Source organism: Lissotriton helveticus, chromosome 6 (assembly GCF_964261635.1).
Source record: "Lissotriton helveticus chromosome 6, aLisHel1.1, whole genome shotgun sequence".
Lineage (NCBI taxonomy): Eukaryota > Metazoa > Chordata > Amphibia > Caudata > Salamandridae > Lissotriton > Lissotriton helveticus.
In genome coordinates, this window is record NC_136067.1 from 1,122,151,933 (window position 1) to 1,122,179,247 (window position 27,315).

Below are 27,315 nucleotides of genomic sequence, written 5' to 3' on the forward strand. Positions count from 1 at the left end.
CTGCTGGGCAGCGTGAAACCGTCACACCGAGATCAGTCAGCGTGCAATGCAGCTGTCTATGATCACTTGGGATAAGGGCAACTATTAAATCAGAATGCTATTTGTCAAGCTTGCCATCATTCAATTATATTTTCTGTCTGGCACTGCTTCCCAGCAGGCAAGAGAACACAGCACAATGAGAGGAAAACAGGGGATGGTCATGACTAACAGAGATGGTATCATTGCAATTAGAAAACTGTGCTTGTCAAGAAATTGGCCCAGTCTTTACCAGTTCAAGCATCCAGAGAGTAGGTAATAGACATAGACTGTCAGGAAATAATGCCCAGGATGCTGAATGGGAAGTGCGTTGTGTTGATTATGCTATGCTCTTCCACTGCCTCCTACAAGGAATGAACCCACATTGTTGACCCTGAGGCCATTCAAATCACAAATGTCAGACCAAGAACATGCACTGGCACTGATTCTGATTCTGTTTATCGGTGGCTCATGAAGGAATTTCTGCAAGAGTACTTACTATATTGTGCAAACGAATCCAGAGTGCCTCTGCTCGTCTAAAAATTGAAATAGCAAAGTATTCAACTTTCTATGGTGGTACAAAAAGGGCTTCAATGCAGATAAAGTGCCAATGAACATCCCCTCCCTACAAATCAAACCAGGGACTAGATAAGGTGATCACTTTCAAGTTGTGCCCATTTGCATTCAGATCTTAGCTAATGGTAATTAATGTCTTGAATTTGGTCATTTGGGCATTTATTTAATATGCATAAAGCAGTAACAAAAGATTAGAAGAGTAAAGATGGTTTGCGTTCATAATGCTCCTCTTTGCCGGCCCAGAAAATTGCTACAATTATTTTAGAGGACCTTTTCCTTCCTTGTCCCACCACATCTAACTCCAAATCCAAAGAATCAAATTTAAGCTTTGGGTTCTTTTGAAACGGGAAACGTACCAACCTAAAAGCACTTCTCACAGAAGTACGTTTCGAATGACATCCTGTTAATAAAAAAAAAACACCGGAGCAACTTACAATGTAGTTTTGTAGGAGCAGCTCAACAGATTCTCTTCTTCCATATTTAATGACCCACGACTTCAGCTTGGTCTCTGCAAGAGCTAAGAGGGCCAGCATGCGATACTTCAGCTCCATGAACTCCAGTCTCACCAAGTGAAGTGGTGACGCTGAGGTGACAAATGTCAACCTGTGGATAAAAATGTATATCAGCACCCCGGTCCACCATGGAGATGGATTATCCAATATATTTACTGTATATGTAACTTCATCTTTAAATTTTTTGGCTCACTCTGGTGCTCTTGTACACAAATCTGTAGAAATATTTTAAACTATAAAGGCCCAAAAAACAGACCACACACAAAGGGTTGCAAATTTGTTTTTCTCTTACACATGCAAACACACACACTCTTGTATGCAGAACGCAGACACAAGATCTTTTGTGTCTACACTATATAAAAGTATCTAAATTCCCAGGGGCCATGGGGCGTAAGGGACACTGCATCCCAAATATGGCTATAGTTTACCACATAAAAGTGGATTTGAGGCCCACCAGGGCCCACTTGCTCCTCCAGGGTCAGCTCCTCACCTGACTTTGAGGGGATACGCTTAATGAACTATTGATAATGCAGTTTAAACTGGTAACCAGCACGGTACCATATTGTTTGCCCTATTAAACAACATCTACTCAGCACATATTGCACACTGCAAATCTAACTCGATTTTCGGCCTCACTAACAAAGCCAATGAAAAAGTCACAAATCGAAATCTGTTCCTTCTAGGGCTACTCTTTTCAAGTGTTTGCGATTCACTACAACCCCCTTACCCGTCTATGTCACAAGGAACTGGTACAACAGTTCATAAAGGATCGCAAAGCTAGAGCCCCCCTTTGTTTTTATGGGCAAAAATGTGGCTGTCTGAAGAACTCATGTTTTCATGAGAAATAAAGATAGACTGCCAAAACTTGGCCAATGCCCTAAAAATACCATGGCTCTGCTTCTTGAAGGTCAAATATCATGAGATAGGATCGGGCCACTTTTATGACGACCCTGAAAGTTTCCCCCTGAATGCTAAAGCCATTATTAAAGAGGTGTTTTACTCCAGGGCCAACACACACTATCTAGAACAAGATGAGATGGGCCTTCCACCGATGTCCCTTGTCCCATTGCAATATTATCTAACTTTTACTACTGATCTGCAAACTTTTATTTAACCAGATTCCGTCTATACAATGTGTACTTTTTGTTGGCATTTCCACGTCAAAGAGGGTGGGCTGACAAATTCATACCTTGTCCGTGCGACAACTCTACAAGCCAAAGCACTATGTACTATATCCTATTCTGCACCTTATACAATATGGCATGGAGTAAATTCTTAATCCCATTCATAAGGAAAATCTGCCCCTGCAAATACATTGATGGTTTTAACTTCCTGCACACATTGGCTACCCCTGATATCTGCATCCCGGTAGCCAAATACATAAAAGTTTCTATGGCTATTAGAAAACGCTATAAGTAAGAGCTCCCGTACAACAAATGGGTTTATTTCATGCTGTCATAAACCGTTCACTGTAGATTTAGAATCTTATGCCTTGGGAATTTTATGAACTGTGTAATACCATGTTTAATACCATGTGTAAAATCATGCTGCTTCAATTCAATTACTGTATGTAAAGAATTTTATGTTCCCTGAATTTTATGAATTGTCTTTTCATCCTATTGATTAAAATTTGTATATAGTGTGTTAATTTTACTCTAAACTTTAATGGTTCTTTGAAACGAAATAAAGTTATTCTTGACTGACTGACTCACCAACTGGAAATTGCAAACAGTGTCAATCAAACTTTTGTACATCACATTTTGAGACTTCCTCATTGTGAGTCACAAAAAGCAACAATAAGGAACTGGCAAAATGTAGCGATCGTACATGTGGCCCCTGATCTTTTCCATCTATGCACCCAGGATCTAGAACAACATACCTGCCTCAAAACCGCCAACGCTGCTCCAGTTTAGGAATGAGTTAACTCCTTCCGTGCTCATGAAGAGCTGAGCTCGTTGGCACGGGTGCGCTGTGCTCATGACGAACTGAGCTCGTCATGACCCGCGCGGCGCTCACACGCGGGGATAATTCCCCCGCTGGGCTGAGCGTTCTATTGAAACGGGTGTGGTTGTGATGAGCTCAGCTCGTCATGAGCACAGCGCCACCGTGCTGCGTAACGAGCTGAGCTCGTTACGAGCACTATGGCGCTGCGCGCGGCCCTCTTCCCCCAGCACCGCGGGAGATTTATCCCCGCGGCGAAGGGGTTAAAGACTCACTTCTTTAATGAACACTAGATCAAAGTGTATTAAACATCCACAAACCAGCCACCTCTCTTATCACATGTTGATTGTATGCCTGTCTTTGACTGTCCACAGTACTCTGCTGCATCTCGACTGGGTTCGCGCTAGAAATCACTGTCCACACTTCTTCAAGGAGCAAGAAAGGCCACTTTATTTTAAGACAGGTGCATAATACATTTCTTGAACACATTCATTATTTAATTATATCATAAAATTCCAATCTACACATTATGCCTAAACTCCCTACCTAACAGAACCCGAAACTAACTCTTGACTAATACCCCCAGGATTACCCAACGAGCTACCCTTCAGGATGGCCAACCCGCTCCAGGCTGCCCACCCCACTAGCAAAAACCGCCTCCTAAAAGAACAAAGACACCTGTCCTAAAAGTGGCAAGGCCCGAAGACCAGAGCAGCGCCTAGAGCACCGCCAAGGAAAACCTAACTAAGGAATAAAGGGAGGGTGGGTGGGGCAAAAAGAACCTCCCTTCCCTTGCCTCCCGCTAACGCCGTGCCCAACCGCCAGCCTGACTTCCCTTTATTACCTCCCCCCAATCAACCCCACCTGCTTACCTGATTCTCGCGCGAACGCACCCAGGGAAAGACCAGCTCGCGCCTGGCTCCCCCTGGGTCCCCCCTCGCGCAAGAAATCACTGTCCACACTTCTTCAAGGAGCAAGAAAGGCCACTTTATTTTAAGACAGGTGCATAATACATTTCTTGAACACATTCATTATTTAATTATATCATAAAATTCCAATCTACACATTATGCCTAAACTCCCTACCTAACAGAACCCGAAACTAACTCTTGACTAATACCCCCAGGATTACCCAACGAGCTACCCTTCAGGATGGCCAACCCGCTCCAGGCTGCCCACCCCACTAGCAAAAACCGCCACCCAGGAAAACCTTTAGCGTTTTCCTGCCCCACCCAAAGAAGGAAGGGAAGGAGCACCCCACAACTGCACCTGAAGAACTGTGGCAATTACATCTCTGAGCTCCAGAAGGAAAAAGAAATGCCTAATGTAGATAGATGGACCCTGTCCTCACAGAATAAATGCTTCTCTGAAACTTTCCAATTATGATGAGCCAAACTGTATATACATAAATGATTACAAAACGTCGTATTGTTCTCTTCACTTTGCGTCCCGCCTTCTCCATGGCGGAATAGCTCCTTGCCCCAGTCCATTGCAATCGAGGCACGAACTCAGTCCATATCACCATGGTGCTCACCCATGTGGTCTTGATGACTGCGAGATCATGTTTCATTAACTTTAGCAAAGTCAAACCTGATAGAGAAACTAAGTCTTGTCCTCCCAGATGCAGCACCAGTAGATCCGAAGGGCCCCCCCAACCCTTTGAAACCATAGAAGCCAAAGCAGGAAAAAGACCGCCCCAACGCATGCCCCCTGCGCCAGGCCAGGAGACTTCACGTGTCAGACTGCTGAAACCAAGAGATCTCCCACAAAGCTGACGCGCAGCGACTACAGCAGCCGTTTAACAAAAGAGTGCCCCAGGATCCACACCCTCCTTGTGTATCCAGCGACTGGGGGCCAAATACCTAGGAGAAAGAGATGTCAGGCAAAGCAAAGGCGGACTACTTTCTCACATACTTTTACAACATCTAGAACGCCAACGCCCAATACGACGAATTTGAGACCAATCCCACCCCAACCTGGCGGCCTCGGTCGCCGCGCCAAAACCTGAAGGAATGGGTGCCGAAATGAGAAGGATCCCTTCCCAGGCCCAACAAAACCTTGCGGAGGACAGCTGACAACTGAGAAACAAGGACGGGACTGCCATCAGCATGACAAAAAATTGTCCCCCGAGATACAATGAGGAGAAGACACAAAAAAAACACCCAGTCCCCCACAGGGCAGCATGCATACACACCGCTGCCACCCAGAAACACCCACCTACCCCTCCCCATCTGATCAGTGTTGGACATCCTTCGCCACAGGCGTACCCTGTCATGTTCCACCACCACCTCGCTGCCGGTCATTCCCACTCAACCCCTCAGACCCAGCAGTGCAGGGGCCCGAAATGCCCCAAAGAATAACCACACAAAGCACAATGAAATTTTGTGGCACTCCAACGCATCATAGCAGCACACCTCCAAGTGCGATAAAAGCAACTGAAGCAAATCAAAGGTCACCGGCTGCCGTAGCTACTAACCACCAGCCCGGAGCCTACCCACCCTTTCAGAACTTTACGAAACAACACCCCCCCCCCCAACCGGATCCCTCCCCCACCAAAGCTGACCATAAAAGACACCCCGGCCAACTTGCCCGAAATGATCGTGAGGGGGAGGCCTTTGTCCGCTAAATGTAAAACAAACTGCAATAAAAAGTGTTCATCAGATAACCCAGCCCTGACCGGACCTGCCATCTCCTCACCAAACTGCAAAAAACTCATGCCAGGCCTTTAAAGGACTCCGCCGTGCAGAGGCAGCTACGGAATGTGCGACCAAATGGTGGACCCTCAATCCCCCAAGTCCCATACGTACCGTGGGATTGCCGTTGGTTCCAGGTCCGCCCCGGGAGCCCATTTGCGGAATACGGAACCCTTGAAAGCGAGATAAAGAATCAGCGATACAAATAATGGCTCCAGGAGCATGTCGAGCTCTAAAGACAATATTCAGTTTGTAAACACCGCAACATGAAGACGCGCAGGAGCTTTAGTACCCGCAAATCGCGGGCCCTTTGTTTATTAACAAGGTCAACTACTGCCATATTAGGCCACGTGAAACAATACGGAGCGAATCTGAAATTCCTCCCCCCAGATACACAGAGCAACCAACAACGGGAAGAGTTCCAAAAAACGCAATGCTGCGACCTTGTTCTTTCCCGCACACTGGCCAACCAGCCGCGCACCAACGACCTTCCCAAGATGCCGAAGCCGTGAGCTCCCGATGCATCCGTGAAAAGCTGCACCTGCCACACCATGTCCTCATCCGCAAAAAACAAGGACACGCCATTGAAATCTTGCAGGAAACGCAACCAGAATATTCAAATCAGCACGGACAGCAGTTATAATGCGCACACGAATGATGAGGAATGCCGTCGCCGGACATCGAGAGGCCCAGACGTCGACAAAAACGTCCTACCCGCCCGAACAACCCGACAAGCAAAATTGAGGCACCCCAAAAGTTTCTGGACTTTCCGCAGACCCACTTTGTGGACTCCCAACACCAAGCGTATTAAATCAGTCATCTCCCGCACAGTAGCAGCAGGCAAGCGCGACATCATAGCCGTGGTATCAATTTCAATCCCGAAGAAAGTCAGTGATGTACAGGGACCTTCGGCCGTAACCGACGCCATAGGAAAGCCCAAAACCCTGGTCATAGCCTGAAAGATTGCCAAAGCCGCCTGATACTGCACCGGACTGACCCCCACCCCTGAAAAGAAAGTCATCAGGTAATGGCAGATCAGGACGTGGCCGCTGACAAAAATGAAGCGCCACTGCAGAAAGGTACTGAGGGTCTCAAAGAGGGAACATGACAACCGCCTGTTTGGGACCACCCCCAGTGGAGATACGATCCAATCAGGGAGAGGACAACTCAGAAAAGGACCAGCAATCCGATCCCTCAGCATCCAACTTCTGCTGCACAAACCTGAGGGCACTCCCTCGCAGACCTCAGATCGTCAGACCACCAACCCACCCGGGGACCCTGATAACCAATCCGAAACCCAACCCTGAAAAACCCCAGAACAAAGTCGCAGCAGCCTCAAAGTCAGGATAGTACACCAACCACAAAATCAGAATGTGCTGCTTAATAGGAGTAGGAGCCCACATGTACAAAGTGCGGAGGTTGTCACCTACCCCCTGAACCCCTCCCCTGGCCTCCAACCCGCTGTCCGTGAAAAACACTGTGTGAGAGCATGCCGCCCCCCCCCCCCACTGCGCACTCTCATGGCAATCGTTTGGCAGGATACTATCCTCCGTAACCATGTGTGGAACAGCCACACCATCCCCAACTGTAGAAAACTTCCCCCGTAGGTTGCATAGTAGAAACATTCAAAACCACTGGCCGCTCAAGCCTCAGTGTCAGAGCGACTCGCTCACCAACAATCCCATCCCCGCACCAAGTAATCTTATACTCTTAACCGGGGAGACTCTCCCTTGGTTTCCACACAGCCCACCATCCATCCTTACCTCTTGGCAACTTTGCCGACTGCTTCTGAAAAAACAACATGATCCACTGTAGAAGGTCTAGTCCTCGCGAGTACTGCCACCCCATCCCCAACTGTAGAAACATCCCTTGTAGGTTGCACATCAGAAACATTCAAAAACTCACAGGCCGCTCAAGCCTCGGTGCCAGAGCGACTCGCTCACCAATAACCCCATCCCCTGTACCGATCGATCTGGTACTCTTAACCGGGAGACTCTCCCTTGGTTTCCACACGGCCCACCAACCATCTTTACCTCTCGGCAACTGTGCCGACTTCTGCTGAACATCCACCTGATCCATTTCAGCTAGCCTACTCCCCCTGTCTCACGTACCGCCGCGTGGCCGCACATGACTCCTGCAAAAATACTAGAAACAGGGGGTTGCCCCAGCCCACCCCTCTGGGCCCGTGCTGCCAAAAGCCCAACCCCCTTATCCCTCAAACTCCCCTCCTTCCAAGTCATCATCTTGTACATCCAACTAGAAAGCTTCCCCAGAAAATGAAACTTTTGCACTGCCACTTGGCAGCGCCCCATCACCAAGTCCCCCATCATAAAACTGCCAGTCAATGTTCTGAAAGCTGTGCTCACGCAAAACTGCAGAAGAGATATCCGCTCCAGATAACTCCCCTGTGAGCCCACCACTGGAAACAGCCGTTGGGACAGTTCCCGGGCCCGTAGAACCAGCCAACAGCCGCCCAGCCGAAGGCGCAGCTTGAAAACTGCGGCCGCTCAAGCCAGACAACGAAGAATTCGCAAAACCATCCTCCCCTACAGCGGAATCGCAAGCACCCCTCGAGGACCGAACCACCGACGCCAGACCAGAGACACCACCCGACCCAGTCGCAGGGCCGCCCTGATGGACACCTGGCCGTCCCCGTGGGACCGGGAATAGTGCTTGACCAGAAACCAGGGGCGCCCCCCTGTGAACCAGACCCAACCCACCCGGAGCCGGGGGCTGTGAGGGCGCAGTGTGAGTGCCAGACGCATCGGGGGCCGAAGACTTGGCGGCCAGGGGGGGGGTAGGATGTGGGGTACATCACCCGCTGGGTCCAAAACAGTAGCCTGGGTAGGAGCCCCAGTGGGGGGGTAGGCAGGCGGCGCGGCGTGGGTGGCCCAAAATCTGCACATCCCTGTAGAGGGGAGCCAAAAGCGTGGGGGGGGCAGGGCCAGGCACCGGCGTGGCAGGGGAGAGCAGGTAACATTGCCCATTGACCCATAGGTACGGGGAAACCCCCTCCGGCAAGGCAGACACTGAAGCTGGTGTGACCACATGCACTGCAGCAGGGAAAGGAGACCGTGCATGCCCCTTGAATTCCAGGCTCCGCCCCCGCTTTGCTTTGGGACCCGCCTGTGGCTTCCCAGATTTCCCTGGGGCAAGACCTCCTGAGCGCTGAGCCTGCCGGCCCACAGAGCGCCCCCGCCTCCCCCCGGGCGCCCCACGCAGACCAGCACTAAATATCGGTAAAGCACATACCTGCTGGAGGGCGCCCGGGACACACGGCGGGGGCTCCGCAGCTGCGGGGGGCGGAACCGGCATAGACCCGTCCGCCGGCATGGCCGCCTCGCCGTCCTCCTCCTCCGCTGGGCCCGGGGACAAACATGCCGACACAGCCCTGGAAACGCCCTCCGAAGCCCAGCGAGGGGGGCGGGACAGCCCGACCCACGCCACCGCCGGCACACCAGGCCGCAGCAGGTCCTCTCGCCCGGCCTCACAGAGAGTCTGCACGGCCCTCCGCACCTCCGCCGCCTCCTCCATGAACAAAAATCACCAGGTACAGCGCGACGCAAAAAGAACCTCCCTTCCCTTGCCTCCCGCTAACGCCGTGCCCAACCGCCAGCCTGACTTCCCTTTATTACCTCCCCCCAATCAACCCCACCTGCTTACCTGATTCTCGCGCGAACGCACCCAGGGAAAGACCAGCTCGCGCCTGGCTCTCCCTGGGTCCCCCCTTGCTACAGAAATACCACATAGACACATACATACAGGCTGTTTATGTGAATGACAAGGTTTGTTTGTTTCTGACAACGTGGCTAGACATTCTTGCGTGCCTTATGTCTTCCATTTCTTTCTTTTGTTTGTATTACTTAAAATTACTGGTAGTCCTTTTACCGAAAGTTACAGAACAAAACAATTTAAATGGTAAAAAGGTGTACAGAAAAAATGTAAATGAAACAAGTACTAGCACCAACGGATAAAAAGGCAGATCCAGGTTACCCATTTTTAGGCGAAGAGGTCAAATAGTCTTTCTCCCTGTCGATGGCCTCGCGCTGGCTATTTCCCTGGCAAAAGGAACTCGGCTGCTTGCAAACGGCTGACAATGATTGTTTATGTAAACTCGAGCGGCACAGAGAAACAGGTGCAGAAGAGCCCAGCACTCACCGAGAACGAGATCTCCCAAGCCCTCAACTGATGTCATTCAAAGGAGGGGTGCTGTGACGACGATCAAAATCATATGTTTTATTGCATCCAGCAGCGGCAAACGTCTCCCCCTCTCACCCATTCATCTGACAGCACGCACCCCCTCAGTGTTTCACGCTAGCAGCCTCGCCATGCACTGTATAATAATAGCATTGGCACCAGTGGGCGCAGCAAGAAATGACATAAATATGCTTAGAATTTCGTACTTAAAATCTGCTCTCCCTTTCATCCTCCATTCCGTGTGCGCGCGGCACGGTGAGACCCAAGGTAAAACTTTAATACGGACCTCCAGAATCGCCGTGCAGCAGCCGCACACCTCAGAGACCTGTACGCCAAAAATTGAAGATTACAAACGTATCTCTTACCTTTCTGCCATGTCCGCGAGCTGCTCGGCAGGAAGGGGGGATCCATTCACAGAGCCGGTTCTGTAGATGTCGAAGAACGCCTTCCTGTACCCGTCCACACTTTTCAGCACGTCCTGTGATGAAAAAAATATTCAGACACTAAACATCTACAGTAGGTCGGCGTTTTACCCTCTTTAAAACATAGTGCGTCATTTTACCATGCATGCCTCCTGGAAACACTGGCCCTCCTGCATCTGGCGACTTCGTATCTGTCTCCTCTTACCAAAAAATGTTAAATACGGTGGCAGCAAAATACTCGTGACATTGTGCCTTGAACAGTAGAAGGTAGTAACTATGGCAGCTTTTCAGCGAGAGAACGTGCCTGCCTGCCTCAATTACATCGCCTAGCAATTTTAAAGGAACACGACCTGCTCATGTTCCTTTGAACAGTACACGTTTCACCGTTATTTCTACCAACGGCAGTGAGATGGAATGTTTTGTTTCTGAGGTGCCCTCAGCCTTTTCTCTACTGGAACGTTTCCCATATAATATTTAGAGTATACTGTAAAATCTACATTTCCCTTACAGCAAATGCATTACTCAGGTGATAAACCTTATCTCACAAATACGACAATGTTAATATAGGATCACACAACTTATCTGATTTCGCTAGAGACACAATTATGATGATTTTGAATCTCAATCATCCCTTTGAAAACCATTATCTCTACGGGCTTTTTCTTCAATCCCATTCCACACATGACGAGAACTACATCCAATACTGTCATCTCTAACTTTCTTTTGGAAAAAGAAAACAGCCCCTAAACCCCTTAACTTCTCTACCACCGTGGTAGAGCTATAAATGGGCTTCGCATGCACTCCACTTCATGCCTCCTAGATTTTATCTGAACCACACATGAATTCCGGGCATCCTCTCATGGACTTGTTTGCCTCCCAGAACAATGCAGTGCTGCCTCAGTATTGCCCAATAGCGTGAGCCATAGATGCTCTCTTTTGTTATTGGCTGCACTGACTTCCATAGGCCGTTCCCCCAATCCCCCTGATCCAGCAGCTGCTCCTTCTTATCCAATGGGTTGGAACAAGTTCATTGGTGATCCCTTTTTTCTGAGGATATCTTAGTTTCCCATCAGGTAGATGTACGTGGAGAGCTAATGGGTTCTCCCATTAGTTGCATCGCATATCTCTGCTGCCTTCTATTCTCCTCAGGTTCAGGTTGACAAACTGGTCATTGAAAAAGTAGGAGTGTACCCTATGGCTTTTTTATTCTTGTGCAGTGTTTGCTCATCTCCATATGTTTTGTAGGGGTGACATTTCGAAAGATTATGATCACAATTGCGCCTCCTTTCAGAATTGATATATGGAACGGGAATTGTGGCCCTGGCATAGTGAAGATGATCAGATCTTACAAATTGAATTGGATTGCTTCAGTAATGGCCTTGCAGATTTAACCCGGAGGGTTCAGTGATCAATAATGGAACCTTGGCATAGTTTGAAGGAATGGGAGCCTTGCACTCTGTATCTTCTCATGGGATGATCTGTGGTTAGGCCTGTTCCAGGTCTCTTGGGACCTACAACTAGTTCTTAGGGCAAAGCAAGATCAAGCTTTTGATTTTCTGGAAGTCTACTTGATGTTCTTACCTCTCAAGGTTCTGTTTTTACAGCATGACATCAGCCATGCGCTCCTTTGTTTTCCTTCTTATATCACTGCATTTCTTGCCACGTTCGGTCCTCACTTCTTTGCTATGTCCTCCAGAGGCAGATTCTTAACCACACTATGACTCTTCCTTCTTTTTGCAATGATCAAGTTTCAGCAGAGCAATAGGCTTTACGTGCTCTTGGCATGTGCAGGGCAATTACCACCGACCTGTTCAGGGCAGCTGATATTTGACATTTTGATTAATTGTTTGTCAACTATGGTTCTGCTAGGAAGGGCTTTAAGCTTTCAGTGCCTTCTCTTAGCAGGCGGGTCCTGACTGGAGAATAAACAGCAGTATAAGACTTACAGAGACCATGTGAAATGGGTCATGGACCTACACTGCTAACACCGAGGAAGTTAGAATGCACAGCTCGTAAAAAGTCTCCTCACACGTGTGATATTGGGTCTGTTACACTCAGCCATTAACTCACTTAATTATCTTTGTCTGGGAGCAGTGGCAAATTTTGGGTCAGCTCTAGAAATGTGTCAGAGCTCTGGAATTAGGAGGCCTTGCTGCACATTCACTTACATCTGGGATGGCCTATAGTCTTCTAAGAAAGCCCCCGCAGCACACAGGGGGTTGGAGGACGACAATGAACAGGATTCCTCCATTATTCTCTGAGAAGGGACGCCGTAAATTTAGCACATGGCTCTGGAAGTAGGGGTCACAAGTCTGTTTATTGTGAGCCAGATATTGGCATCCCCTTATGCCACATCACCACGTGAAAACATTGAATTAAATTGCAAACATTGTCAATGCTACCTCAAACGGCTTCTTTATCCTCCCTTGCCTCATCCGTTTTATACCAGAGAAAGAAAAAGAAGTGAGGTGCCTTGGACCTACTCAAATGTTTGCAGGAAGAACTGCCCTATTTAACTCATGAATGCAGAGCTAAATTTGAGCTGGGGATTCCGGTGCTCGGCTCCGGTACTTAATTGTCAGCGCCTGCACTTATGACAGTCTGCCACATGGCGGTGCTCTTTGTCCAATTTAGAGATGAGCACACTAACAGTTGTTTTTTAATTAAATTCGCATTAAAATGACTAATAACTGCCACCCACGCCATTCTTGTAGCTTTGGGGGCCTGGAATAGCCTGTCCTGTCACACTTGTAGGAGTGTGATGGTTAGTAGTTGTGTTGGTAGCACTGCTATGGGGCAATAGGTGGTGCATTCTGCAGTCCTTGCACTTTTTTTTTTTTTTTACAAATTAAGTACTGCATGAACGTTTATTTATGGCGCTAAAGGGTACAACTTTCTCTCTATTGGGGTGAGAGGGTGAATTTGTTTACCACTATGGTAAACATATCTATACCAGTAATTAAAGCAAGCAATAAGGTGGACAGAAACACCCATTATTTGACTATCTATACAATGAAAGATGTTACACTATCTCTTGAACCCCACGCATACATCAACAAAAAAAGGAACATTCTCGAAAGCTTACATTGGTAATTGTTAGTGATAGAGGACCTGGGTACATAGAACTGTGTTTTGTCTCTCAATCACTAGATAGCACATTTTAAAAACATAAAAAAAACTGTTCTTTAAATAGCGCTACTATCATAAGCACGTTTCATGAACCATTACTCAACGTAGCACTGTTTTACTTTCATTGACCTCGGAAGCATAAACCTTGACCGTACAATACCAGAGTCTGAAATTGTGACCTACAATCAATTCACATACGTATTTCAGGTGTTTGTGCACTGCTTACCACGTTGAGCTTTGTTATAACGAGCCCAGGATTCAGTGTTAACTTCTAACAAGCAGGGAACTTTCATTTGAGATGGCTGACCAAATTCATGTGACTAGACACATAGCTCTATAAGTGAACATACAGAATACTAGAATGTCAGACTGGAAGATAGCGCCAATCCAATCAAGAACATAAAAGCCAGGGTCTGCTAAAATCGTGAACTTATAAAGTAACTTTCCATGGCGTCATACATCCACTTATTTGGAAGGACTTGTGCCCTTATGCACAGTCTCAGCCCACAGTCCTTAGCAAGCACTGACCATATTATACTTGATGGGTGAGACCTGTGAGGTGGAGAGGCTGCCTTTGGTCATGGAAAGAAGTTTTAGGATAAAGAGACCCTGAAATGCTACAAAGGTGGGAACCCGCTGTTGTTTATTTATTCAGATTTCACCATTTTCATCGTGTTGAAAGGTTTCAGGACAAGGAAGCTAAGTGAGGGATCCGAGACTGCACAGAGGAGATAGTGTGTACCTAGCCTAAGAGGTTCTTGCTTACCTCTCTTCCAGCAGAGGACCATAAGAAAACTATACGATAGGGTGTACAACTTTGCTAGTGCCTTTTACAAATATGGAACAGAGAAAAAACGAACACTTTTCAAAGCAAACTGTTATACAAATCTATTTTGTACAGGGAAATGTGTCAAATAAATGATGAAATTATTTGAGTGAGAGGAGTAGTTAATGGAATTTTGTTAAGTCGGGGACCTGTAGCCGAGTTATCAAAAGGATAGAATGGCAGCTTTATTAAGTGATTACCATAAAATACAGGAGTGAGATGGCGAAAATAGAGCTCTACAGTGATGTGAATTGAACCGCTGTCATTTACCATATCTAAGGCTCCCCACGTGGTTCAACAACACAAGGCTCTGGCCAATCTCTGGCTCTGGCCAATCCCGCATGAGCATCGTTCTCAGATGGTCCCTGACAGATGGGATGATAACTCACTGCACCTACCTCGACAAGGTCCAGCCTGATGGGGCTGAAGATATTGCTGCTTTCCGCAAAGGACTGCAGTTGTTGAGTGACTGCTCTCACCAAAGACGTAGTAGGGTATATGAGATTTGGGAAGGGCCTATAATTTATAAGGACAATTTGACGCAACAAACTCTCCTTAAGCAGGGACCTAACCATGACCTTATTGAACCCAGAAAGCACTGGCCAACAATCATGGGCAAGATTTCTTTGTAACAAACTTTATTAGCAATTCTGGGGAATGTGGTACAAACACAGTGATAATCAACGGAGCACAGACTGAGGCCCAAGAACGCTTAGGGTAACAGACAATTCACACCTTGAGGCGAAACATATGTCAGCTGAGTAATTTCATGATCTAATGGGAAACATGCATAGGTACAAGTGATTATGTCCTCTCCACTTGCATAAACAAATAAGATTTGTGAGTCCTACCAACTTAAAGGAAGAGTTGTAAGAAATAAGGAGGGAAAAATAGGATCCAACAGCTAAACAGGAAACCTGACAGGGTGAACAAAGGACTGCTGTGTCGCTGAGGCACCATCGCTGACTGTAGTAGGCAAACACTAAGGCTGGAGGATAGGTCGTATGGTGGGGGTGTGGATGCAAGAAGTCAAGTACACATGGTCATGCTAGATGTGGTAGATTCATCTTTGCCATGCATCCACCTCTTAGTGTTATGTCCCCTGCTGCTCAGCCAGAATGAGTGTGATGTAATTTTAATGTTGTGTGTGCATGGCTTGAGAGAGTGTTAGTTGAACGCCTGGGCTGAGCAGGAAGAATGCTGATCCTGGTGGGGCTCCCTTTATACCTACTTTACCGGTAACCTGAGGCTAATACCTTAAGAATAAACCTTGATGGTGTTTCATCTTACCACGGCCTACCCTGTTTCTTCATTTACCACACCAGGCTTACCATGAGGGGAGGTAGCAGTGTGTGTGCAGCCAGAGGCCTGTCTTCAGATTGTGGAAGGCTTAGTCCTCATCTGATACCTCAACTGCGATGGGGAGCAGGCTAATCACGGGCAATTTTAATTCGGCTGGCCCTGGTTGAATAGTCAGAGGTTCAAAGACATGTGGGCCGTGCCCGAGCTTCTTCTGCCATTTTCCATATTTCTGAAGTCCTCTGAGGACAAGGGAGCTAGAGAGCCACAGGATGCACAATTGTATACATAGGAATATCAGTAGGACTGCCGGATGAAAGACATGTCTGCATGGATTGGTTACTGGCACAAATGTTCAATTTTCGACAGTAAGGAAAGTGTGCACAGGTGTGAGTCTGGCTCAATTTTTAGTTTGAAAAATAACAAATGGGCACATTTAGGCACGTGCATTGATTTGATATCATTTTTAAAAAAAACATCTCCAAGCATGGCATTTTGTTAATGTTGGTCCTAATTTCCCATCAGTGCAATGTAGCCCACCATCAGCGAGCAACATGGAGCCGCCTAGAGGTGAAAAGTGGTGTTATCGATGCAAGCCGTTTAACAAAAACTTAATACACATGTGAGCACATGTACACTGTGCAGGCACTATTCGCATGCTGGTTTTCATAACTGCACTGTGGATTCACACTGTATTGTATTTTTACTGAGTAAGTTTGGCAAGGTAAGGTTTTGTCACTTCTCAACACAGACGTGAAAAATGTTTCCAAGAAAGGCAATAGTGTTGGCCTTTACTGTACCAATCAGTTGCGTAAAGAAACTTGCATTTCAACACGGTCTGGACCCAGTCAGGAGATCTCAGACCCCCTGCACAGTGCCGAAGGGGGCCTCCTGAAACTCCTCCGGGCCCCCGCACTGCGGGGGCATAGGGGCTATTGTTATGTCACTGGCACCAATAGTAGTTCAAATGGCTGACACATGGTGGAAGATCCCTGGCAGTACAAGGACTAAAACCATTGCTTAATTTGCGAAGGTGGTGGCTGGTGGAGTCCACTTGCACGCATTTTTGAGGCTGGTGGGGCTCACCAACACTTATTTTTCCTCATCAGACATTCCACCCAAGCGAGAGAGAAGAAAACACACAGATGGCAAATAAGAAGGAGGAAAGGAGGAAAAACTGCCAACAAAGGAGAGAGCAGGAGGTGGCAAGAGTGACCTAATGGGGCAGGGAGGGACTGGCAGGTGGATTTAGGAGTACATAGACTTGGTATTCGGCGCAGGGACATTTGCATTTAATAGTACCGGCTGCTGTCTTTTGAGCAGTGTTTTGGGCACTGGCACTCATTATGTAACAAATTAAGCAAAGTCTAAAACCATAGCATACTCTCAATCACTCCTTGTGCCTTGAACTTAGCTATAGAAATTTAATGAAACTCCTGATAACTGGACGATTCAAACTCAAATTCTAGAGGATTTCTCAGGACAACACGAGCTACAAAGAACTATGACTAGAGAACATCAGCTATGGGTCCTCCCCCTACACTGCCTTTTCCCTCTATTGTGTGATATTTCTATAGTTTTTTGTGCTCTGACTTGAATGAAAGGTTACAAATGAAGCAATATTAAGCTTCCTAATAAATACATGAATATAATATGCTCATGTATCACACAAAGCTATTACTATTACTACTTACTAATGGAGTAACTACCTAATCCATTTAATGCTGTAAATATGTATTTTTATAAAACTTGAACCAGGTGAAAGTATTTTAAAAAGTGGTCGCCAATTAACTTTCTGTATTTTTCTTAACATGTATATTTTTAGAGGTATTACAGGAAAGCATGGGGACTCAACCAAAGCCATGATTCAAATCAGCAATCCAATACAGCATTTATCAGATTCCTTTTATTAAATACTTTTCATTTTAGTTTGGTATTTTTGCAAGAAGGACTTTTTGATGCCCACTGTGGATGTAAGGATCACAAGAAAATTGCTTAATGTATTTGTCATACAGCTTGTAGGTGTCAGACCAACCCTGATCATGTTCCAGGTATAAAAGTATCCTTGCTGCGTTACCTTGTGTTGCTCCAGCTTGCGATGGATCATGTTTGCGGTCTCCTCATGGGCTTGCTGAGCAATCACTTCCTCCCGCAGCGCAGCCTCAGCCCTGAACAGCCAAGTGCCTATCGTGCCCAAGGGAGCCGGAAGAGATTTGTCCAGAAGTATGTGCCAATCAGTGAGCTGAAACAGACAATACAATAATTAATTTTGTTTCTTTCAAAGCAAGTTAACCGTCCCCACAAATTCATTTTCAATAAAGTGTATTGGAAGTGAGGATGCCATATGAGAATCTGTCAAACAGTAAAAGGAGGAAGTTAGGTGGTTTATAGTGTCCCCCAAAAGCCAATAGGGTAAACACACACATATCAATCTATCTATCTATCTATCTATCTATCTATCTATCTATCTATCTATCTATCTATCTATCTATCTATCTATCTATCTATCTATCTATCTATCTATCTGTCTATCTATCTAGCAATCTAGCTATCTATTTAGCAATCTATCTATCTTGTCCCTCCTAGATGAATACCCAATAAACTTTCCAAAAATAGGCTACTTTTCAATTATTTCGTGTACCAAAAGTTTTGGGCTGATTCATCAAGTGGGGGCAGAGAAACTGGGGAGGAGTCCCAAAACGTATTTTTCCCATTCATTTTTCTGTAGGAACTTTAGGCACAGCTACAACTCAAACTGCTGAACAGATTAACACCAAATTTGGCAGAAAGCTAAATCCTGGTCCAGAAATAGTGTTTCAATCAATTCAGTAGTTTTGGAGAAATTAAGGTTAAAAAAATTGTATATATCACACCGCGGAGGATCTGCAGAGCCGACAGATCTCAAACTCAATCTGATTGGCTGTCACCACCTCAACCAGGAAGTGGTGGCAGCCATCTTAGGAGGTAGGACTCGGTCTTCAGTTCTAAAAAAGTAATTGTTAAGGAGAGGGGATAAATGGCTCCTCTCTCTAAGCCGTATTCAGCTCCAGAGAACCCAGCCCCTAGGCCCCAAAACATACTTTAAGGGGAAGGGGAATGTGTGCCTGTGACCCTTTAAATGGCTTGAGGACCCCATCCTCTAGGGCCATTACTCAATTAAAAGGGAGGGGGCCCTCTCCCTGAGCATTTATTGGCCCCAGGGATCCATCTTCTTGGGCTGGCTCCCTTGCTGTGTCTTGGGGAGCCAACTTCTAGAATGCAGCAGTTTCTCTGCCCGCACTGGTGCAGGCAGGGAAACTTGTGTTTGCTTCCATCTGCAGGAGAATTGATAAATTTCCCGCCAAATGGGAGCAAACACAAAGTCTGCTCCCAGCGGGCAGGAGCTTTAAAAAATGCACCTGCTAGCTTGTGATCTGTTTCACTGCCCGAATCAGTGCGGGCAGGGAAAATGATCAACAGATTGCTCAGGCCCGGAGGGAGAAGCATAAACAGCTGCTACCTGCAGAAGGAAGCAATGCTGACTCCAGCAACATGTAGGGCAACGGCTGTGGCCGAAGGGGGCCTTGGACTCCCCCTGCAGCCCCCACCATCTTTCATGGTGGATGCCTTGGGTGGGCACTGATGCACCCACCCTTAACACCTTCAATGCTATGGAGATTTTTCTCCTGCGCTGAAGATCAATATTTCCCATTGTTCATGACAAGGTCAGCTCGTCATAAGCACACGTCCAGTGTACTGCATGACGAGCTGACCTTGTCATCAGCATAGAAGGTGTTAAGTAATGTGTGGTCTCTGGGACCATAATAGGCTTCCCCCTCCCCTTTAAATAGATATGGCCCTAGGAGATATGTTCCTAGTGCTTAATATGGCTCGAAGATGAGGAGCACTAGCCCCAATCCCCTTAAAAAAATACCACCCTGGTGGATGGGGTCTACGGGGGCTAATGAGGCTTGGGTAGGGGAGCCGCACACTTGGAGTCGCTTTTGGGATCATCTGTTCAAAGAAAGCAGGTCCAATCTTCCGCCTTCAGACAGCAGGCAAGTCCTTCTTCTGAACCTTCTCAGGTCCAGGTGTGTTCTGAATTTAGGTTCTTGGAGTGCCACTTTTATGCACAGTGCCATCCTGAGTGTGGGGGTCACTCCCTTATCTTACACCAAAACTGGTTCTGGTAAGTCTTCCTTTTTCCCTGAGATTGGCTCCAGTCTGTCCCGTGAAACAAAGAGTAGACAGGCCCAAGTGTGATCTACATTTGCCAGTGACAGGATAGGCTTCTTCTGAAGTCAGCAAGGGGCTGGGCACAGACCTCCTCAGGCTACCCTTTGAAGCTCAGGAAGGGGCTTAGTATGGATATATTGTACAAATATAGTGTGAGGTACTGACACATACTATAAGTTTGAGCTGGGCGGGAAAAGGCCATTACATCGCATGGGTTACAACACATGCGATTACAACACGGTCGTTACAACAACCTTGTTGTTACATTGCATTACATTACAATGCAAGTCGTTACATCGACTTGCTGTAGGGAGCGCGCTAACCTAAGGAATAGTATAATTTACTATTCCAAAACCTTCCCTACTGTTGCGCACACTGGAGTTGGAATAGTAAATTATACTACTCCTAAGTCCAGCGCGCCCCCTACCACAAGTTGATGTAATGACTTGCGTTGTAATGTACTGCGATGTAACAATGCGGTCGTTGTAACGACTGAGTTGTAATCGCATGCGTTGTAATCACATGCGTTGTAAACGCATGCGATGTAAGGTGCTATATTCAAGTGGGGCACACCTGGAATACCGATGTTTTTATGCAAGCTTCATTTAATGAGAAAAATGAAAGAAACCATTTGGTTGCTTAATTTATGATTGATATTACTAACCCAGGGACCATTTTGTGCTCAGGCAAAATCAAGAAAGGCACAGCATTTCTAGAGCAGTCAAATCACAGACACACCTCTGTACTGTAGCTTTATATTTTTATCAACAAAAGAAGAACAATAAGTCCACACGTTATTGCAAGGTGTCTGACATTAAATTATCTCCCTACGCTAAATAAAACCTATTCTCTGGATGAGGATTTAAGTGATTAATATTTCATCACTTATGGATACTTCACTTCTGTGTTTTCTCTCCATTTTTGTTTTTGAGCAAAAACCTCATCTCACTCAATTTTTAGGTCTCATCTACAGCATTGCTGTGGCAATGCATGTTTGGCGAGATTATAGTAAGGCTTTCAAAAGTCTACCCAAACTGCGGATTAGGTACAGTTCATGTGAGCCAGGCGCGTGCACATCGCCAGCCACATCGCACATCGCACACCATACCATTTGTCTGAGCCTCGGCATCAGACTTCAAAGGAATCCGCTCCCCGCCCCCTCCCCAACAGACTTCAAAGGAATGCGCTCCCCCGCACCCGCCACAGCAATGCCAAGAGCTTATTATTTACCATGCTTTCCCCTCTGCCTTCGTCGGATCACTTTCACTTTCTTGGCTTTTTTTTTTCTTTTGCTTTCAGCACTCATCCCTTTCCCTTGCTCTATGTATTGCCCCAGGTTAATTTACTCCAGCCCCCACCCTTACATGTCCTGCTCAGCTTTTTTTAAGCCCCCAGTGGCTCCTCCCTTTCTATCTTGTTATTAAAGGTAGCTGGCCACACATCTCTTTTTAGGTCTCTGTAGCATTGCAGCGCATGCGCTGGGCTATACAATCACCTAAACAAATATGCCCTGTGTCATTAGTGTGCTGGAGTCAATCAGTCGTGGATGGATTTTTGTGGCTCACACTTGCACCAGAAGCATGAATGTGATGATAGCTAGGTCTCGCTGGGGTACATTATGTCGTACAAAGAAGCCTGCATTAGTGAGTCCTCAGGAGGCCCCTTCATACACGCCCCACACTGACTTGATTTCGGATATGGATCCATACCATCTCTGAACCGGTCTCAACCCTTGATCGCCTTTTCCTGTTACTGCCGGGTCACCTCTTGGCCGGGAAGAGTTGTTAATCTGCTCTCAGTTGAACGCCGGGCGGCAGAAACAGCTTATTGCTGCTGCGGCTGGGCCCAGCAGATGTTTTCATTGGAAGGGTGAGAAGCGCCTGACTCACAGAAACCTCGATTCCAGAATGATTTTAGGGTTCAGTTACAGGCGAAGGGGATGATAGGCGATGTCTTGTAGCCTAATTCTTTATTTCAGCATTGTATGCCACTCTTGAACTTTCCAAATATTTGTTGTAAATTTGCAGCTAACACATATTCCCCCCATACTAAGCCACCACTAATCCTGTTTGGTTTTTGGTTTCTGAAGTAGCGTTCTACTCACCGAAACGCACTCAGATGCCTCGTCAGGGGTGGTAAGAACTATACAAATATCAATTAAATACAATTACTGTGTACAGCATTACACTAACTTCACTTTAGCCCTTCTATGGCTCTGCGGTAGAAAAGAGAAATAGTATACTAATGGCAATCAGCGAAATGCAAATCCTTGTTGACATATCATCATTTAGTTCCATTTCTACATCGCGTCATACCCTGATGATGCAATAAAGCACCGAGCACGCTTAACAGCGGGGAGCACTTGGTCACGCAGGAAGTATTTTGGTGTACACCTTTACCAGAGAGCTGCTCTTACCGTGTAACACATGGGCTGCACTACAGACAAGTGAGAGTTGATTTTGTTTAAAGGTAGCTGGTCACATATCTCTTTGCAGGTCTCGCTAGCATCGCAGCACATGCGCTGCGCTATAAAGTCACCTAAACAAATATGCCCTGTGTCATTCGGGTGCTGAAGTCAATCAGTCGTGGATGGATTTTTATGGCTCACACTTGCACCAGAAGCATGAATGTTTTCTAGACGTGATGTGGTGTGTATGCGCAGTTCCCCTTTCTTTGTGAGACGGAGAACATACCTGGGACTCAGGTAAGATAGTCATTCCCCAGTATAAGAGCTGTAGATAGGGGTTAAACGTGAGTGTGGTTAATTAGCACGTTTGTTTTCAGCTGATCCTCGTTAATTGATTCAACGTACTAGGATCACCTGAAAACACAAGCACTTGTTTTCATTTGTCATTAAGTATTCTCACGCCACTGCATCCACTTGCTGTACCCTTTTAAATCATACAAAGGCACTAATAAATAGCAGGGTATCGCTATTTTGTTTACAAAACTTTTAATACATGACATGTATGCATTTTTTAGGGAAGGCACAGTGTGCGCGGAGACTCGAACCACGTTCACAACTTTGCATGTTATGCCACACCGTCTTGCCATATGTATCAACTATGTTTATAGGTGTTAATCTCCGTTTCCCTGAGCACTGTGCCAGCACAGGACAAGGGTATTCACTTAAATTATGCAGAGCTTCACCTCCGGAGTCTCTCTTCTGGGCCCCTGCATGCCAGACCTCACAATATCCCCAGGCCGCGTAGTTTATCTCCCTCAGAGGGCCATAAATCTTATCAGGCTTCTCATTTGGTTTGCTCTCACGTCCTCTCTCCGTTGCCCCTGTGATGCAAATGCTTGTTATTTAAAATGCAAATGAGTATTTGTTTTTAAATTTACCCGGGAGGATTCCTTCAACCTTTTTCATTTAAACCAACCCTCTCCATTTACCTTTTAAATGTAACCCTTTCCTTACTGTGTAGTTACCTTCAGCATTGTCATTGTTCCTTTAAACCATTTACTCCTCACGATTTTGCTCACCAGTATTTTTTGTTTCCCATTCTTGAGATATTTGTTTCCAGAGTGTTTAATTTTGTCAGAAACAAACACATGGTGCTAGCAGTGCACTATATAAGAAGGGGATTTTCAGTTTCTGCCCAGTGGGTGCATTAACCATCCTTCAGTCGTGTGCTAGGAATTTTTCACTCCCTGTGATGTCTTGCGTACAGTAGCTTACTTTAGCCCTTGTAACGAGTTGCCAAGAGAGAAATACACCCAAGATTTGGGGTTTCTCTGGTCGCGGAACTATCCACTCTGGATCTGATAAACCAGACCAGGAGCCTAATGAAGCTGACATGCTTTACCCCAGCCCGTCCGCCTGCATACAACACCATGTAAGGAGCAGGAAAAAGCTTCCCTCAAATGAAGTAAAAAGCTCTTTGCCTCCTCTGCCCCCATCATCCTTGACTTAACCAGCAATTAAAACAGGCATTAGCAAACACCACCAGCCGTCAGTGCACACTTTCACCGGGCACAAACACCACCAGCAATCAGTGCACGCTTCCACCAGGCACACCAACAGACGTCAATGCACGCTTTCACCAGGCACACACACACCACCAGCCGTCAGTGCACGCTTTCACCAGGCACACACCACCACGCGTCAGTGCATGCTTTCACCAGGCACACACACCACCAGCCATCAGTGCACGTTTTCACCTGGCACACACCACCAGCCGTCAGTGCACACTTTCACCAGGCACACACACACCACCAACCGTCATTGCACGCTTTCACCAGGCCCACACACCACCAGCCGTCAGTGCACGCTTTCACCAGGCACACACCACCAGCCATCAGTGCACGCTTTCAACAGGCACACACCACCAGCCGTCAGTGCACGCTTTCACCAGGCACACACACCACCAGCCGTCATTGCACGCTTCCACCAGGCACACACACCACCAGCCAGCAGTGCACACTTCCACCAGGCACACACACCGCCAACCATCAGTGCACAATTTCTACAGGCACACACACCACCAGCCATCAGTGCACACATCAATTGTTAACGCATCCACAATTAACTATTGTAGCAATCGCAGTATGGCGCACTATAATTTTAAACATATTCAACTAAAGCGCAGCATGCCTCCATTGCTACAAAAATAAAGACACTTTTTTTGGCCTACAATTTATAGACTTTTGTTGCAATTGGTGTTGAAATATTTAGCAGTGCCAATAGCTCAAACCTAATTAATGCGAGACCTATTGCATTGCAAATGCTTGTTTTCTCTTCCTATCATTCTACTTCAGAAGAATAAAAGGTGGAGTCAGTCTAGGATAGATTTAAACATGGAACACTGGGAACTGTATTATATTTTCATGCGGACAAGATATCAGAGGATACCACAAACAAAACACAAATCCTAATGTATCCTATCTTTGTAAACCTGGTGTATACATCATGATATTTAGCAATGCAATGCAAGCTGATGCAGGATGCTTATTGGTTTCTATCAAAACACTTATAATTGCAGTAAATTGTAGGGTTTTTATGAGCTAGTGGATGAAAAAAGACTATAAATGGTACAAGAAAACCTAGGTAAGACATGAATTGCAATTAGGTAAGACACGATTTGAAATGCTGGATGCGTCACACCTATGTCTGGTAATCTGTAAAGAGGATCACAATTTCAATTCCTTTCAATGGCACAGGCAGAACTGCATTTTACATTCTTTGATATGTCATCTTTACCTAACATTAGTTCCTTAAAAATATATGTTTGCAAGAGCTGCAGTCTGAACTTTCTTCCCAGGACAATAGTTAAAGACTATTGCTAGCTTAATTGCATTTATGCATGGAACTTTGAGCATTATAACTGTAATCCACAAAGCAGCTACTCCGCATCACATCCCAAGCTTTAAGTTCTAAACAATTTATTTTGTGGTGTTACGGAGGATAACATATTCGGATCTGGTCACCGTTACAGGCTTATCAAGGCTTGTTTAAGCGAAATTAAGACAGCGGGAGCGGCTACGCACCGATTCCCAATACTACAGGTTTTTATTGCTTATACGAGTGGGATCGCATTTCGAAAAAACTGACTCTGAAAATACCACGTGCTCTTCTAGTGTTTCTAGCCTTGAGAAAGTCCTTTAGGATGAAACTTGCGTTGGCTGCCTGTTTCTCTTGTATTGGAATTGTTGATATGGAATAAAGGATACACAGAAGGAAATTGAGATCGACTTATGGACTTCCTCTTTTCTACTATGCTGGTTAATGCCTGTGATGCCGATTTAGACTAATTTTTGGATGTGCTTCAGCATTTGTGCAAAATAACTCTGAGTATTATAACCATAATCCACAAAGCAACTACTCTGAATAACATCCTAAGCTTTAAGTTCTAGACAATTTATTTCATGGGAAAAAACACAGTGGGAGCATTATTTTGGAGTAAAGGTAATACATGTATCCACCTACCCTGGAAGATACTCTTTCCCAAGCTTGCTTCACTAGGGCTTGATCAAGTGACAATTTCCCATCCTTCCGCAAAGGCTGGATTACAACATCAATCTGCTTTCTCTTCATTTCGTACTGTGCTCGATTCTGCTTGAACAGCTTCACAAGAAAAGAAAAGTTCAATCATTCACAAGTGAAATCATTTTTAATACGTTACGCGCATTCACTTTTGAATGACATCCTCTTATTTAAATAGAAGCCCCTTGTATTTACTGACAGGAAAATTGTCTGCCGCTATTCAGTATAGATTTCACAAATTGGCTCTATTAAGAAATACAGTAAGTAAAAGGATCTTGGATAAATGAGATATTTGTAAAAAATTGCACAGTTGCTGAAAAATAAGTCAAAATTGTGTTATTTACATGAAATGAATACCTATTTTGTATCACAGAGGAGTGATCATGGAAGTCAACAAGAAGGAGATGCACATTTTGGCATGTCAAAGCTGTCTATTCTCAGACTTACTTCTTCCTTTTATGCACCATCTCTTAAAGCACTAGGGGGCATATTACCAACAAATAGCGATATTTATCGCTAAGTAGGGTTAGCGGCAATTTTTTTATCGCCGCGCATCACGGGATTTTATCGCTGAGATCACGTGCTATTAGCAACGTTTATGTCAAAAGCGATAAAATCCCCAGCGGCAGAATCCATGAATATCGCTGAGAATACAGCGTTATTCATGCATTATCGCTAACAGGGTCTTGGCCATTATATCCACCTCCCATTGGATATAATGGCTAAGAACTGGTCTGAGCAGGTGTTAGTTTTTGGATATATTCGCGCTTAGCGAAAATATTTCCATCGCTACGCCTGTGTTGGTAATAGGCGATAGCGATGTTAGCGGCTGCTTTCAGTCGCTAACAGGTTGGGTACGCCCACTTTGCATGTCATTAGCGATAAATATCGCCGAAATGCAAAGCGGGCCCCAAACCGCTCGCTATCGCCTACAAGCTAACTGCTGTTAGCGACAGCTTGCTAATAGGGCGAAAGTATTATCTCCGCTTAGCGGCCGAAAACGGCAGCTAAAGCAGCGAAAATTGCCTATCGCCCCCCTTGATAATATGCCCCAAAGTACTCCGTTAGTTTCAGGAAAAACCTGGCCTCAAACAATATGAGAGACCTCACTTGTAAGCACCAAATCTCACCTTGAATGTAAATAAGTGCCCATGAAACTGAATCATTTTATCTCATCCTATGCCAATCAAATGCTTCACAAAACATTGCTGCTGTAGGGACAACTTAGCAATTATAAAGGTGAGATTGGCGAATTCACTGATAACCATGAGCCCGTTACACAGTTTGAGGATCAACGCTGACATCATGAGCCTCCTTGATTCTCCTGGAGGCTAAGTAAAGCAGTTGAGGGACAGCTCAAAAGAGATGTTATGAAGTTTGAGTCCACTATCAGAATCACATAATTATTACAGTTGGAATAAAAATTGGGATGTTCAGCCACAGTTCGTGTAAAATAACAACAATTTGGAAATATCGACCCCCATCAGAGAAAATATCTCAAGCGC

General features: G+C 45.9%; 1 protein-coding gene across 1 annotated transcript in view; it reads right to left on the reverse strand.

The window, feature by feature from the left end:
* Positions 1-27,315, reverse strand: part of SYNE1 (spectrin repeat containing nuclear envelope protein 1) — a 2,361,447-nt gene that overhangs the window by 1,806,426 nt on the left and 527,706 nt on the right. The window contains exons 11-14 of the mRNA XM_078648775.1: positions 25,754-25,891; positions 17,687-17,851; positions 10,299-10,411; positions 1,026-1,194 (exon numbers count right to left, since the gene is read on the reverse strand). Coding sequence (XP_078504901.1) covers positions 1,026-1,194; positions 10,299-10,411; positions 17,687-17,851; positions 25,754-25,891 — 585 coding nt within the window. The remainder of the gene's footprint in view (positions 1-1,025; positions 1,195-10,298; positions 10,412-17,686; positions 17,852-25,753; positions 25,892-27,315) is intronic.